Here is a 17508-nt window from a genome sequence, read left to right as displayed (position 1 = left end):
GTCTATGCGTACCAGAAAACGTTTCAAAAATCTGTTATAAATATATGAAAACACAAACTAACTGAGATCACACAACTAGTAGTAAGTATACCTATGTTAGCAAATGACATCATTGTTGACAGCAGACCAGTCAAGCTCTACTCATTGCGGAGAAGAATAAGAATAAATAAAATGCTATTGTCTTTCTCACTATACACAATACTAGTGAGGAATCACTGGAACTGTGGAGTTGGGTAAATTTTTTTTCTATATGAGTGCTGTTTTAGGAAAGATTTTCTTATTGACATCGAATTGAGAACCTCCTCTATGAGAAGTCGGTTAAAAATAAAGCAAAACGTCGTGAAGATGTCGCTAACACATTTTTATATTCTAGCCTCCGCCAGCGGTGTCACCCGCTTCTTTACTACTTCCCGTATAAGCAAGGCTATAATGTTATTCTGATGTTACAGCCGTGTTACCGCCCAGTTTATCAAAATCGGTTTAGCTGTTTGCACATTAAGAAACCACAAACATACACATTCACGCTCACAAACTTTCACCTTTAAGTATAATGTGAATATGTTCTGAAATCGAAACGGCATCACAATATATCACAATTGATTGTAGACAACAAGTCACATGTGCAATTTTGGTTCACAACAATTAAAAACCTTCCTTTTCTTTTACACAACTATCGCGTGCCCCAAATCGTTAGGAAGCCGTCAGAATCGCAAATTCCCTTAAGTTCGTATCCCCTTCACATGCGGCCCAAGTCCCTTATAGCAGACAATTACGTTAGGATCGCTATTTACATACATTATGGAAGGAATTTACACTGACATTATCTGAGGGCCCATCGCATCCCATCGCGGCTGCTTAGTCAGTTAATGGCCGCTTGCAGAATGCTCTAGAACTATTTGGAAGAAGCTGCTTGGCATGTGAAGATAAATCAAATATTCTTTAACAATGGTGAGGAGTTTTGTGGTCTGTTGTATATTTTGTTCTTTGATACTTAACATCTGCATAACCTTTTCTGTTGGGTCGGCTTCCAGTCTAACCGAATGCAGCTGAGTACCAGTGTTTTACAAGGAACGACTGCCTATCTGACCTCTTCAATCCAGTTACCCGGGCAACCCAATATCCTAGACTTATGTAAAGTATTGGGTTGCCCAGGTAATAAACCAGTCTTAACTGGTTGTCAGACTTACTGACTTCTGACTATTTAATTATATTTTGGGTCGGCGCAGCATGTTTTCTCCTTCCATACTCTTCTATCCGCCATCTTGATTAGCTGCTGTCAATCAAACGATGTTTCAAAACAACTCGTATATCGATACATCGCGTCACTATATTTTTCCCAAGTCCGCAGTCCCAGCGATGACGTTATGAATTTGAGTGATATTTGTGTAAAGCTAGTCGCGAGCTGACGGCGATGCGCGCCAATGTAACGTACCTCGCAATTATATCATTACATGTAATTAATTAAAAAATTAATCGGTCCAGCATGCGGGTGTGTTTGCTAGTCGTGTTGTCTGTGAGTTACTGTGCTAGTAAAGTTTATGTCGATAAAATTGGTGAGTACTTTTTAATTGTTAAAGTTTTTTTTTTGTTAAATAATTGTGACAAAAAATATAAATATTACCAACAATGTATTTAATTATTTATATTTATTTTAAATATTTTCATGTTACTTTAAATCAATTTAATATTAAAAAAAAAAAAAAGTTTGAAACAGATTTTAGTTGTGTGAAATAAAAGTGCAGTGCTGTTAAGTAATTGTATTCTATCATTTTTTAATTTTAATGCTTCAATAAAATATCGTTGGAAATAGATTTTGCTCGTGTTTAAAAGTGCAGTGATAAAAAAAAATTAACAAAAAACTTTAATTATTTCCAGTTGCATTTGTTGCAATATACAACAGTTTGTTATCTTTTGTTTGAAAAAACCCTCATTTGTGTAGTCATACACGAGTTATCAGTTGCTTGCATCCGCTGGATTTATTTTAAGCTTTATCTTTTGCAAATTCCTGTGTGAATACCTAATTTTATTTTATTTATATTTCATAAAAGTTCTGTGGCTGCATATTTTTTTTAAACTTTATATTATACTGTTACTTAAATCTACAACAATTTGAGAAAAAACAGCAACTTTCAATAGGTATTCATGAATATTTTCAAAATTATTAAAGATTTTCTACCTCAAATGAAATACACATGAAAATCGACGGTGACGTATTTTTAAATGTTAAACTTTTATATGCCAAAGCAACGAAATCCCAAATATGTTTTGAGAATTTAAAATAAAATCTCTAAACATTCCTGAGAGAGAGACAGAGAGAGAGAGTGAGAGAGATCTAAACCCTGTAAAACAATTTTGGAAAAAAAACCTCAAAACATTAAAATCTAAAAGTTGACTTTTAAGCAACTCGTTTTTCCCACAAAACATTATATACAACGTGTAAACTCCTATTGAAGCTTCATCATAACGTAGTCAAAGAAAGCCCGCCATTTAGCGTAAATCAGAATAGCGCGTGTGAGGCAAATCGAGTAAATCACATTTGACGGCGGCTCCGGCGCATAATTTGTACCTCCGCTGAAGCTGCCGATGCAATTTCCTAAGTAATTTTTCTCTAAGCTGACGTGTTCAGGTAGCAATTGTTTAAAAGACTAACAACTATTGTTATTGAGAACAAATAAGTATTTTTGTTGTTTAATTAAGTGTATGTTTTATTTTATCTGGAAACATATTTTTTTTTTCTTCAATCGATTGGGAATTGTCAACATTCCTAAATAAGTATTTAAAATCAATAATTTTCAATTTTCCATATTGGTCTACTTTTGATACGGAAGCTTTGGTTTCACTCATATTAATTTATAATACCTTTAGAATAAGTATTTGTGTCATTAATTGGTATATCTCTACTTCAGTACTATTTAAGAGCTGAACGAAAGTTACAGCGAAAATAATAAACCCCCTAGTACAATTTGCACAGTCAACCATCACTCAATTTACTGCTGCAATTTTCTGTATAGATATTTATATCAAAATTAACGTCCATATACCATTAAGGCCAAAGTTTCACACATGCTGCTGCTGTACCGTGTATTACCCAGTAAATCCTGAAGGTATGCTGCTAATTAAATTCCAGATGAGTCAGGACGAACCTAGACTAATTTATTGGACACTGGATACCCTTGTTGTAGACTATTAAGCCTTTATTCCTATATTGTTAAACTTAGTAGGTATGCATGCTCAAATCTTTCATTCTTTAAGACATTTTTTTAATAAATTGTCTCAACCTAAGGACCTAAATAAAAAAAATGGTAATTAAATATGTACTTCGTATGAGTTTATTTTATTTTTTAATTTATTCTGTTTGGACATTGCACAACAGCGGATTTAACGCCTTAGACGTTCTGTGCCAATCTACCTTAGAGTGGTATTTATTAGGTGCAACACTGTTTAAAATTCAAAGAAAAAATTGTTTGAAAATGATCTAAATCGTGAAGATTTTTATCTAATAATCGACACATAAACATCCGATTACACAAAATCACATTACATACGTTACGTATACATGAGATAATCATAGAAATGTTACGTATTTGTGACGTCATTGTTTACACTTACCGTCACTGACAATGCGTGACGAAACACTGGGCTACTAAGATGTAAGGCTGATTGCCATCGACTCGCCAAGAAGAAAAACTGTTCGAAAACTGTTCCGGTTTTGAGCAAACAATACTCAAAATACTTACTTAGACAATTGAAGGAAAATAAACAAAGCAAAATTGAAATTGATATCTAAATTAAAAGTGTAATTTCATTCGAAAACTCTATAAGGTCGGAGCACAGGTACATTTGCTGTCAGTACAAAATGCTATTTTCCCTTGAAAATTGGCAGCTGTCAACTGCACAAAATAATCATATTTGGTCTCAACCACACTCCTAAATACTGCAACATCTAAACCAAATATATAAAAATTCCATAGGTATAACCTATCAATAATAGGAGACAGCAGTGTGGATTATTATCAAGCTATAAGTATTATTCCAAAACGCAAATTACCCTACTAAAATATTCTCTAAGATCACTCAAAAAAGGACATATCCCAAAAATTACAACCCTTCTTCACTTTTGCGGACATAAACGTAAAAAAGAGAAAAGTTGGTAAAATGAAATTAATATCAGCTTAAGCAAAGGTAGGCAGAATTTTACTGCAATATTAGGTACTAATCTACCCTTTTTGGGTCGATTTTTCAATCGTCCATTAACTTCTATTTGAGGAATAAATAAACATGGAGATTTGACTGTCAAAACGTCAAACATATTCTTCAGATGAAAGTTACCGGGTATATCTTAGACACCAATGACTGTGTTTCGTATGGCACGTTAAACTGTAGGTCGAGGCTGTCATTGAACATCCTTGGCAGTCGTTACAGGTATCGGGTTGTCCGGGTAACTGGGTTGAGGATGTCAAATAGGCAGTCGCTCCTTTTAAAACAGTGGTACTCAGCTGAATCCTGGTAGACTAGAAGCCGACTCCAGCCTAGTTGGAAAAAGGCTCGGGAGATGTTACCGGGCGATTAAAAAATCGGTCCTTACAGAGTTACATGGTGACCAAAATAGGACCTTCTTCGCAAACAACAAATTTTCGAAGCAATAAATATGTATGAGCCAACGCGGTTGCGTTGTTGTTTATTTTTTCAAAATTCCCTTTTGTTGTGATCTATTGAATTCGCGAGGCAATTGTTTTTGCCTTTTAAATAGCACATTATCTGCGGGTGTCATTCTGACCCCGTTTTTACCTTTTTTGTGGGGGCGATTAGGAGGTCATGGTGTTTATGTTAAGGGTAGATCAATTTGATGGTAACCTGTATTATGAAAGTTTCATGTTATGAGAGCTACTACATAGATTTTGTTTTGCACATACTGCTATCAGGTAATTGACTTAGGGGTATTTTTACAGGCAAGTAGAAATATGGTACATAAATATTGTAAAAAAAAGATTAGTTTCGTCATTTTTATAGGTAGGTATAATAGGTAGATATAAAAGTCGTGGTGGCCTAGTGGGTAAAGGACCAACCTCTCAAGTATGAGGGCGCGGGTTCGATCCCAGGTCAGGCAAGTACCAATGCAACTTTTCTAAGTTTGTATGTACTTTCTAAGTATATCTTAGACACCATTGGCTGTGTTTCGGATGGCACGTTAAACTGTAGGTCCCGGCTGTCATTGAACATCCTTGGCAGTCGTTACGGGTAGTCAGAAGCCAGTAAGTCTGACACCAATCTAACCAAGGGGTATCGGATTGCCCGGGTAACTGGGTTGAGGAGGTCAGATACGCAGTCGCTTCTTGTAAAGCACTGGTACTCAGCTGAATGCGGTTAGACTGGAAGCCGACCCCAACATAGTTGGGAAAAAGGCTCGGAGGATGATGATGTATAATAGAAACCTACTTAATTGAGTATTCGATGAACAACAAAGAAAAATAACATTTTATAGAGAAAAACAATTTTTTGACGTGTTTGTTTTATAAACCTATCCCATAGTATCGTTTGACTAGCTCACAAGTATATTATTATCAAAAAGCTTTGATACCTGAAGGTTCTATCTACCCTCAACAGGGGTGTCGAGTTTCCAAGACGAGGTTGTTTTAGTAAATTAATTAGGGAATAATTTTAATTATTTTAAGTTACGGCATTTTAGGGGATTATTTGCGTGGGTCTGATTGATCAAAGTTAGGTTGGGTAGTCAGTCTGTGACAACTCACTTCATTTTCAATAACTTGCTTCCACTGGCGGTTTCACCCGCTTCTTGATATAGTATTTCCCGGTTACGGATGAAAAGTAGCCAATTTCATCAAAATTTATTCAGTGTTTTTGCGTGAAAAAGCAATAAACACAGACAGATCACCATACAGACAACCATTTCCACATTTACAATATTACTAATATGCTTAACAGCTTTATTCCTAACTGCAAAACATTCTACCCAAAAATTCTCAAATTCGAATACAATTTCGAAAACGAACACAGCAAAAAACTCGCCCGTTTTTCGGATCTCATCCGTTTTCTATTTCAAACGGCGTTGGCAACTCGACACTGGCTTTGTCGCTACAAACACAAATATATACAGACTCTGTAATCTGTAGCCTCTTCGGGAGTGACGATACGTAAATTACACTTGCGGGCAAACATTTTGGATCAGTTTGAAATAGAATAGCCTGACGTCTTACTTGGAAAAGAATAGTGTCATGGAATGCCTGTCTGGTAAGTAGGTAATAGTCATATGGTATGGTCATAGGTGGTTTATTTTTGAGTCGTAGGTACACGTTGTCTCAAAAAAATGATTTTTGGATTTTTCGCTAAAACTGATCAGGACATTGTCTATCATGTCCACTAGAAATATACACAAAGAGTGACAACTCTGAATGATTTTGCATAATTATTTCAGCCTTAAAAAGGCTCTTTTTTATATGGCCCTAATTCACTGCCTTTCAGTCTGAATCTAAGAAGAACGTTTCCGGCATCAGTTGACATTTTTAATACATCCAGGCTATTACAAAGTTCCATTTGTAAATTATGCTTTTCTTTGTGTTAATATTTTGTTTTGCCGATGTTTTTCACAATGACCATTTTCGATGTCTTTTCGTAAAGATAATATGTAAATAGGTGATTAGAAAGAGAGAAGAAATAAGGATATACTGCGTATTTTTTTTATTGGAGACGTTGGTCTTGAAATTGTAACGAAATTCTTTCAATGTTTATTACTATAAATAATAATGTAAGTACCATGACTGGTTTCATTTATACTATGGGGGAGTATGAATGAAACCATAAAATATAAAATGGGAACAAATATTCATATCCAACTTATGTTAGTCTAAGTTTCTTTTTTTTTTAACTCAATCCACGATATCACGTAATTAATGGTGTAAATCACAATTTTTTTCAGATACCACATCTTATGTCATAAAAAATCGTTAAAAAAACTTTTAAGTTAAACGGTTTTATATCTTATGTGCACTGAAAAATAAAAAATAAAAAAACAGTTACTTACCTATAAACCTACGTAGGTGGTCCCGGTCATATTAGACTAAAATAAAAACGTGGGGCCCATTCCGTAACTATTGCTGTAATACTTTCTTCTAGCTAGAGGTATAATAGGTGTGGATTGCATCGACTTACTATAATCATAGATTTTGACAATCAATAATCAGCCGTAGCGGCTTCATCAGCGAACGCCGAGCTCACGATCTACCAAAGTATAAAGATATGCTTTGCCATAAGTAGGATTTCAGAGGGCCCCACGTTTTTATTTTAGTCTAATATGACCGGGACCACCTACGTAGGTTTATAGGTAAGTAACTGTTTTTTTATTTTTTATTTTTCAGTGCACATAAGATATAAAACCGTTTAACTTAAAAGTTTTTTTACCGATTTTTTATTATCTAGTTTTTAGTATTTAATGAAAATGCCTACCGAATATTCTTCATTCTATACATGGGTCAGCAGCGGTGAGGGAGTGCCAGACTCTTACTGACTAAGAACCGTTCTTTTTCGTCGTAGGCCTTTTATGTACCACGACCAGGGTAACTCTTTAGGACAATCCCGCAGCCCAGGCAGGCCTTGGCCCTGTTGGGGTTGCTGACAGTATTCTACTTGAGTAGCCCTTTCATTTGATACCCATATTGAGGGGGTTGTGGAAAAATATGTAATCCGCCATTTTGTACCGGCGGCCATCTTGGATTTACAATGTTATTGATATTACTATATTGTATTGTCATCGGAATTAAAGGTGTGTACCAAATTTCAGATCAATCTGACAACAGGAAGGCACTGAAATTTCAATTTCTAAATTTGACCCAAGAATGAATAAATAATAAAACAAACGGGGTGAGCTAAATAAAACCGTTTAAAAAAATCCTATCAAACAATGTTCAGCAATAGACGGCAATAATAAGACTGATACTATGAATGTTTTCATCACGCACGATGGTTCACTCACAAATGTCCTAATACTGCTAATGACTGACATGAAAGGGGCAATAGCCGTTACATTCATTGGGCGTAATTACAGGGATAATCGTCCACTGCGATACGTTTTGTTTTTACCACAAATACATGTTGTTCTCTTCGTATTTTTGTGGTTAATTTGGCTCTAATAGGTAATAATATTATAAGTAGAATCTTTTCTTGTTCGTTTGTTGAAAAAATATAATATTGTTGTAAAGTTACACTGTCACAGATGCAGGTGAATCTTAACAAAATAAAAAGTTGTGTTTAGTGAAGTAAATCTTTACTTTGGCAATTTCATGAAGTTCTATCTGGGTTCCAATTACGTACATCATCCTTTTATGTAGTTCCCTTTGTGCAATACTCAACTTTAGAAGAACTCTAAGTTTAAATAACTTTAATTCCGATGTAGGCAGTTCCTTTACTGTACCTACATTTATACATAGAATATTCATATATAAGGTCAATAACCTGATAAGTTACCTCCCACTTAAAACGCCCCCTTAGAAAGTGGGGGTGTCCTAACAAGGGTCTAGACAACTTAATTTCAGTCTAAATATAGGTATCTTCAAAACATCTCGCTTTCTCAATAAGTACGAGACTTGAGCACCTTTTGATAAATGACAAGGTTTTTGTTACCTTGAATTTGATAGCAATTCCGATTTAAACTGAGTGAGATCTTTGGTATTGTGATCAAAATGAATGACTTGGGTAAAAAAGTCATACTGTGAAAAAAATGCTGTCAAAATGAGTTTCTTGTGTATCCCATCACCTGCCCAGTTAAAACTTGTGAAGTCATTTTCAGACTATGGAAATCCCAAACACCACGTAATCCTCATTCACTCGCTTAAAAGGATCCCATAACTTTTCCTTATCATACCTTGTTACCCAAATAATTACCACAGCATTACTCCATTTTTATGGGATATAGACGGACTAGACTGGACTGGACTCCAGTCTAATCGAATGCATCTACCGACCAATGACCACGACATAGTGGTTAATATGATGATTAATTTACTTTTTATTTGGACATTTCTTAACATTGGGAAAATCTTAGCAGATGACTTTACCATATTTTTTTTTTAATTCCAGACCGCTACATAATATCCTGCCACACAACAGACTTCGAGTGCTTCAAGCGACAGTACAAAGCGTTGAGAGACAACGTGTTGCTAGGCAACGACCGGATAGGCATACCCACGTATGAACACTATGTGTTCGCGTATGGAGGCGGCACCTGTGTCAAGCTGACGGGCTTGGAGGAGAGTGAGCTTGCTGGTATTAAGTGAGTGAACCTATTTAGTAGTTTCAGGTATAATATCTTGGAGAAGCTATGTTCATAACAACATGTAACAGCATCTGCGTAGTCTTTTTCAACTATATTGGGACCAGTATCCAGTCTAACCAGATGTAGCTGACTAGCAGTGCTTTACATGAAGGGGCTGTCTATCTGACCTCTCAGACCTTCTGAATATCTGTAACGACTGTCAAAGATGTTGAAATGACATTTGGGACCACCAATGTAACCTGCGTCCCGAAAGGATTCGTGATGACACCCATCCAGGGATCGACCTCGCCAAGCGTTGCTTAACCTTATTGTGGTTACTAATAACTTTTAAAAATATGTTCCAGATTGGAAAGCGAACCAAAGAAATTGACACTAGTATTAGAACTACCCCTGAGGATCCAGCAAGTCAAAGACACGATAAAAGTTTGCGCCAGACCAGACAGAGGTAACATTTTCATGACCTTTCAGCTACACTACTAATACGAAGGCATTAGAGCTTTCACACTAGCAGATTTTGACACACACGGTTTCAGCTGTTGTTCTTTAAACCCAGGTAGTTGTCAATTGTTTGTGGACACCCGCGACACCGTCCGTAAAATCCGCGCGGAAAATCTACCTGTGTGAAAGCGCTGTTTTGATATTAATCTTTCCCATTCTTGTTTAAAAGAAAAGACTAGAAAATAAAGCGTATAGAAGTGATAATATACTAACAAAATAATTATAATAATACTTATGTGTATTTTAAAAAGCTTCACATTTTTCGCAAACCAAAACAATTGAGGATTATAATGTAAATTAATTTTGACATAGATATTCAAATTCAGACAGCTTATTTACTCGACCACTAGAGTAAATTTATTCAAAATATGTTAAATAATTTAGTTAATTAACATCATTATTTCGAATAAATAAACAAAACAATTTTGTTTGAACGAGAATGTAGATTTATTTCTGTTCCAATTAACAATTGATGTTTATTGTTTCAGAATTCAACTTCATTCAACCACAGAAAAGTAAGTATATTTTACAAGTTTGTTATAATACTTTGATGAATTTTACAAATCATGATGTAAATTCTAAATCATTTATTCAAACTTTGCTGCAAAACAGCATTTTTTGACAGTCAAAATTAAAGAAAGACAGCAACACCCACCCACCCTTTACTACTTCCTATGTGATTTTGCTGGGAAGATGTGGCGCAACAAACTCCCCAGCAATAAGTTACTTATAAATACTTATGTATTCAATCATATTCTATGCATCCATAATTAATAGAATATCTGCATTGCACGTAAATAGGTAATATTACAAATTTTACCGGAATGTATTTGGACGCTAAGTATTTATGGATAATTTATAGTTACCTGCAAACTTTATAATTCTGACAATTCGAACCCACTTGGGGTTTCAATACCAGCAGATAATAGAGTAACAACTATTCCTGGTAAATTTTATTAATTATGCAAATACAATGAACTCCCATTGATACCAGTATAACAATTTATTGTTGCATTAACTATGACCTATTTCCCAAATAAACGGAGTAGCTATGTATTTTGAAGTACGCAGTACCTACTACAACTCATTGAAAACAATATATCTAAAAAGCTCAAGTTGATTTAAGCAGATCAAGTTAGTTACTTCTTTGATATATCTTGAGCAAAAACTAATATTGCTTGCACAATGGAACTTTTATTCGGTCTGAGTTTGACAGGGCACGTATCGTAGTAAGCAAATGAAGTTGTAGTGCACATATTAAACGATATCAGACCGACTTTTGATTGAATTTTCAATCCCCTTCAAAATAAACTGTCAACCAGCTATCGGGCCAAAAATTTCTTCTGCAGTATGTGTGTCAATAATTACTCCATTTATGTAAGAATTACCTAAATATTTCAAAGACCAAACAGCCTATTGTAATTAAGAAGTTAATAAATCATTTTATTCCATTTCAGATCCCTTAATGAGGTTCACGGGCAATGGTAAGTAGTTTTCACTAATTTATTTAAAGCTAAAACACCTTTTTCCTTAAGAGTATGATGTCAAATTAGACTTGAACTAACGAAACAATGAATAAAGGTACATACTTACTTAACATGGAGAACAAAATCACTAGCAGAGATGTCATAACGTAAAAACTTATAAGAAAGCGCGCCAAAATGCACCTGTTCGGGGAACGAGGAACGAGGAACATTACACGCTTTATATGGAACCTGCCCATTATTTGCAAATTAAAATCACCAATCAACCAAGGCCAGTATTTTACAGATTGGTTTTGATTTGTGAAGGAACTTGAAACCCTTGTTAGTTCTAGTAACTGATTACGCCTACCTTATGTTTCTTGACCTACAAGAAGACGGCTGACCTTATGGCATCTCCGCTATCCTTCCTTCCTCCGTGATACTTAAAGACTAAAATGTCAACTGAATTTAATCGAGAAAGACATTTTCAGCGAACTGAAGTAATTCAGTTATTTTATTCCGCTTTGTAGAATGACGACAATATTCATTTAGAGAGGATGAGAAATGTTGGAATTTAATATTATTTAGATATTTCGTAGGTAACTTGTTTTGCGCAAAAATTGAAAAATATTTAACTCTTCTAGTTTTTTTCAATTTTTTTTTCACCTTAGACGATTATATAACTCTAATTGCGAAAGTTCTGTATCGTAAGTGTGTTTTATTGTTCTGAGAATAACTTATAATATTGAAAGCTTTTTTAAAACAAATTTGTACATGCGAACAGACTAAGATAATTAGATTCCTATAAACAAGCAATGATTCATTTCGCTTCCAAATGGTATCAAGTCTTTCATAGAACTAAATGACAAAAAACTAGACACGAATCATTTTTCATAAAAGAGAGTCATAAAATGCACAAAACGATCACCCATATACCTATAAAAAAATCTCCAATCCAAGACATTGTTATTAGAACCAGAATAACAATAGGCACCAAACATACCACAGCATACCATACTAGGTATACAGCTTACACAAGTAAATCGTGTCTGCTCACCATAGGACGCACTAATTGCGCCCTCAATGGGGCCCAAGAATGTTCGCTCCAGGGCCCATTGTGCGGCCCCATTGTGAGCTGACCGGCCCCAGTTTGTATTAGCTCTCAAAACAATGACTGTAGATCATGGCTGTGGAGATACTTCGAGAGGGATGTGAGAATTTGTAGTGGTTTCAGGAACTTGGGTTTTTGTAACGGTGTTGAAAATTGTCTTATAATATTCTGGTAACTTCATTCAGAAGTGTATAGATTTTCGGTTCGTGTCAGTCGTCATTTGTACTTATCTACACTAATATGCTAAAAACTAAACTTGTTTGCGTGACATTACTAGATTGATTTACGAAATTATTTCAGCTGTTATTTATCGATATTTTTTTATTCGGGTGCGCGAAGTAGGTACCGAATTCCTTTACTACGCGAGTGGATGATAGTTTTCGTAGAAATATAATTATGAACAATGCATACAATATGTGGATGTTTCTGTTATGAATGAAGAATCGAAAGATTAAAAAGCATAACATTTTTCTCATTTCTAAAATTGTTGATGACTTTTGTTCTCTACGAGAATAATAGAAATTGTTGCCTACAACAAATAATAGAAACCATCAATATTCACCTACTGCAAAACAAAACTATTATAAAAGCATATTGACAATTGCATACAAATATAACAAGCCTCGCTAAATAAGTTCGTTTACAAATAAAACAATTATCACAGTCACAACATTGATCAACATTTCATTTACGTCCAATTAGCAAAATCAACTACCACTAGCAGTGCCAATAATATCGTTTATATTGAATTTTGCAAAAGTTCACAACAAACTTTATTAATTGGAGCCAAAATGCTACACAGTGCCTGGTCTTTTGAGCTATCAAACTTTGAAATTAATGGACGCTTTGAAGACAAAATTCCGAATAGTAAATTGATAGACAAAGTCGCAAAAAGGCATGACAAAGTAGACTTTATTTCAGAGACCTGCTATTGCAATATATTTTCTTTAAATAATTATACGCAATTTGTCTCTTGTAAAGGAGACTACTTAAAGAATAAAATTGTAAGACGTAACTTGTCTCTGTAACAATTTCCATGTCAAAAGGACTGATTTAAAAGGAGCAAAGTTCCGTATTTTCTTAACTTGCTTTCACACATGAACGTAGAATTCCCTGTAATCTTATTCGTTATAAAAATGCTAAATCTAACTAAAATTGTATGTACATTTCCAGCGACAATCGGCATAACATACCCGTACAAGTTGAAAAAGAAGAAGGGCTTGATCTACATGCAGTTGGAAGACGAGAACTTGGATGTCATACTGGATATCCCGGATCTCAGCCATTTCCACTTAAACAGCGAAGTTGAAGGTACCACATCATTTTTCTAACATTAAGAGTAGCCTAAGGGCATTTACACATAACGCCGCAGAGGCAGCGTTTGTTCGGCTTATAAATCGGTGTGGAAATGAATGAAACGATCAGGAATTTGGCTGGTATCAGACAGACTAAAAACTTTGATTGAATTGCCGATTTTCTTTAAAAATACATTCCAACTATCAGCCGATTGTTAACTCTACAGTGTGCGACTTCTCTTACATTTATGGCAATAGGTAGAAAATCTAATGAACTACATAGTGCAACGGTGCCCCTGCAGCGTCATGTGTAAATGCCCTTAGAGAGTGTGCTGTTTGATTTGCAATAATTTATTAGCATATAAAAATTACACATTGATTTTACAAGTATATTAATTCTGCACGAAAAATAAGCAGTATGCACATTTTATTTACCTACAAAATGATGAAGTAATGAAGTCCAGAGCAATGTTCCTAAAATTATTTTATTTATTCATTTAAGGTCTGTCATCAGATGTAAAAAAGGAATATGGTAAATTATTTATATTCATATTTGTAGGTAGATAACCGTTGTGACAATGCACATTGGACCGCGATCCAGCTGACTGGCCTAACACATTTTTAACTTCCAAAACAGGAGTTCACAGTACACGCTCAAGCTAACGCTGCTTTAAACACTTTACTGATGATGATGACACTTTACTCATGTAAGGAGATTAGCCAACACTGCAGGACATATTATAGTGCACAAGCATTTGCGCAGACACAAGTGCACTCACTATTCCCTCGCTCTCATAATGAAATTTGACGCCAATCCGACACGACCGGAGAGAGATCAGGCGCAGGACCAACATTTACGTGCTCTCCGATGCACGGGTGCACACTTTACTCTATATTTACGTGAATTCACATATGTAACGTAACAGATTTTCACACTACTACACCAATTACTATGTGGATCAGTGGATCCAAAGCTTTATTTGGATTTATGGAGCTTTATTAAATTCAGGTCATAGGAGTCGATTTATCTTCCTATTTTCTACGGAGTGTTCCTTAATCAGCAACACAGTCATCCCTACGTATCCCAAGTAGTTTGTTCGTTTAATACCCCGAGTAAGACTAACTTAAGAAACTTGATTTCAGCTAAGTTATACGAATGGTCGGAGTGGGCGTACGAGGTGGTGCAGCACGTGGACGCTGCTGAATACTTCGCGTTGCCATACACCACACAGCTCAGGACATTGATGGAGCATCTGCCGTTGTACAGGTATTTACCTACACTGTTGATATTATAAGTCTCCAGCCTCATATTCAGCAGCTATTGCTATGTATTAATCAGCCATGTATTAAGTTATGGTAACCCATGGATGGGCCCGGATCTAGCCGTGCAGTTAGCAACCATAGTAGTTTTTCATTTTTATAAATAAATACTTGAAGTAGGCATATTTCGTTTCAGAACCATCACTATGGCAAATATCGTGCGTAAATGAGTTTTGTCTTAGTAGGTTTGACCTTAAAAGTATATTAAATTATTCTATCCCAATCGTATTTTACCCACACTCAAAATTAACATAAAAAGCTTAAAATTCAAAATACCAAATCAAGTACAAAAAGGTCACAACTATAAAAGTATTTTGAAGAAGAATCGGCCGCTAAAAACAGATAACGCGAAAATAACAATAGCTGCAAGTTTAGAGGTGAACTCGGCTGAAAGTCAGCCATATTTCATTACAATAACCGTTAAACTGTTAGGCGAATCTCACACTGCCACGCGCCATAGAGTATGGCACGAACCATAGAGCACAGCAAAAATCTATGAACGCAATGATAGATACCTTGATTTACAACCCCCTACGAGGGTTGTGTTTTTATGGCATCACATATTTTCTATAAACCCCATTGACATTCACACACGTAGGCAGGACATGTCTATTATTCCCAAAAATCCTGTCGTTGTCTTTACAGATTGCAAGATATGTACCTTGCATATTTTCGAAAGCTCTGTTTGCAGTTTACAACCATGGAATTCAATGTGTCTGTGATGAGAATTGTAACATTATGGACAGCAAATAAATACATGAATATGAGAATGAATTTCATCCACCCAGTGTCAAAATACCCAGAGTGTGGTAGTGTGAGATACGCCTAAGAAATTATGAAAATTTTACCCAATGTTAGATAAGGTCAAATTGTATTTAATTTTCGCGTTGTAGTTGACTGTATAGGGTCTTAAAAGATGTTTCGCGAAAAATATTGGGTTATTTGTTTTTATCGTTGGCCCGTTTTGTGGCTTCTTTAATTTGTTTAACTTTGCGCAATAAATTAAATGAGGTTCTTAGGAATTTGATTTTTATATTTTATTTACTTGAATATTATTTGAACTTTGAGCTATATTAACTTATTTAGGATATATGCATAGATATGTTGGTTAAAAGCAGAGTTTAAGTAACTTTTTTTACAACTTGAACAAATGTGTTTTATGTCGCACTTATGTACATAGTGTGTGTACTATACCTATAAATGTATTCTGGTTATACATATACTAAGGCGATTATCACACTGCCCCGCATGATGCAGCGTAGTGCGTGGATGCGTTTTTTTCCGTTGTATGGAAATATCTCCGTTTGTATGGAAAACACGCATAGTCCAACACACTGAAAATGCATCCACGCGCGTTCATGCGGATCACGCACATACATGCGGAGAAACACGCACCCCCGCGCGTAGGTGCGGGGCGAGACGCAAGGTATGGCACACTGAATCCCGCAATGCCGCGCGTGATTTTGAATGGGCGTGACGTGTATATTTGAAAATGGAACTCGCTGTGCGTGAATTTACAAAACGCACCTACGCGCGTGAGTGCGTGAAAAACCCGCACGATGATGCAGATCTGCACTCCCGCAGGAACGCGCGTAGGTGCGTCGACACGCAAGATGCAGCGTGAAGATCACCTTATTATTCCTGAGTCTTAGTGAATCCCTAAGGCGCTTTCTTTTTATCTTCTAGCGGTTTCACCATTTCCCGTAAAAAACTACCTGTCCTATTTTGCACCTTCAATTTAAATCGACACAATATTTTTAGCGTGAAAACGTCAGACTGAGAGACAGACACATCCATATTTATAAAATTAATAAGGATTATAATTTTGTAGTACCTAATATACATTTATTTTCTTTCAGATTCATCATGCTTTACCCAGATGAGGAATACCACGACTTACACTTCAGTTTTTCAGAAGCAACCGTGGTCACTAACCCGTAACGTAACATAGGAATAGCATAAGATTTATCTGGGGATACAAACAGTAAAACAATTGACAAATAAACAGGTTAAGTAGGGATAAAAAGAACAAAACTTAAAACTATGCTCCATTTGAGTAGAAACACAAGTAGGTGATCACCCTGTAGACAAAACAGTCGGCCGACCGTTCGCAATTTTTTTTAACGAAAATCTGGATTCCATTCAAGGTTTTCAATCTTTGTAAAGGGCTTATTACATTTGACTAAATTCAGTCGTCTAAATAGGTTTGTCTAATTAGGTTTCTAAATGATTTAATGAAACCTAACTTCTGATGAAATGCGATTACATTTGACTGAATTTAGTGACTGAATCATTTAGATGACTAAATTTAGTCAAGTGTAATAAGCCCTTAACGTGCGCACTACCATTCGTCATACAGATTTATGAGCCCAAACAAACTATCAAGTAAATACACAAACAAACTATCAATAAAAGTTTGCAGTGTATGTTATCTTAATGTAACAATTTTGGTAGGACAAAAACGAATGAATTACTGCAAAGCGACTCAATAGATTAAATAATAATTGTTGTTATTGTATTTACATTGGTTTTAAC

General features: G+C 35.4%; 2 protein-coding genes across 3 annotated transcripts in view; one reads left to right on the top strand and one right to left on the bottom strand.

Annotated features, from left to right (window-relative positions):
- Window positions 1–17508, bottom strand: part of LOC124633647 — a 199347-nt gene that overhangs the window by 67148 nt on the left and 114691 nt on the right. The window lies entirely within an intron of this gene.
- Window positions 1318–17240, top strand: LOC124633650. The gene is made up of 8 exons (XM_047168940.1): window positions 1318–1553; window positions 9091–9283; window positions 9631–9731; window positions 10273–10299; window positions 11242–11268; window positions 13532–13669; window positions 14797–14920; window positions 16833–17240. Exons 1-8 carry the CDS (start codon window positions 1484–1486, stop codon window positions 16912–16914), a joined length of 762 nt encoding a protein of 253 aa, XP_047024896.1. The 5' UTR covers window positions 1318–1483; the 3' UTR covers window positions 16915–17240.

The sequence above is a fragment of the Helicoverpa zea genome, chromosome 10, assembly GCF_022581195.2.
Source record: "Helicoverpa zea isolate HzStark_Cry1AcR chromosome 10, ilHelZeax1.1, whole genome shotgun sequence".
Lineage (NCBI taxonomy): Eukaryota > Metazoa > Arthropoda > Insecta > Lepidoptera > Noctuidae > Helicoverpa > Helicoverpa zea.
The sequence above is the reverse complement of the archived record's forward strand: the minus strand, read 5'-3'. Positions and strand labels throughout refer to the sequence as shown.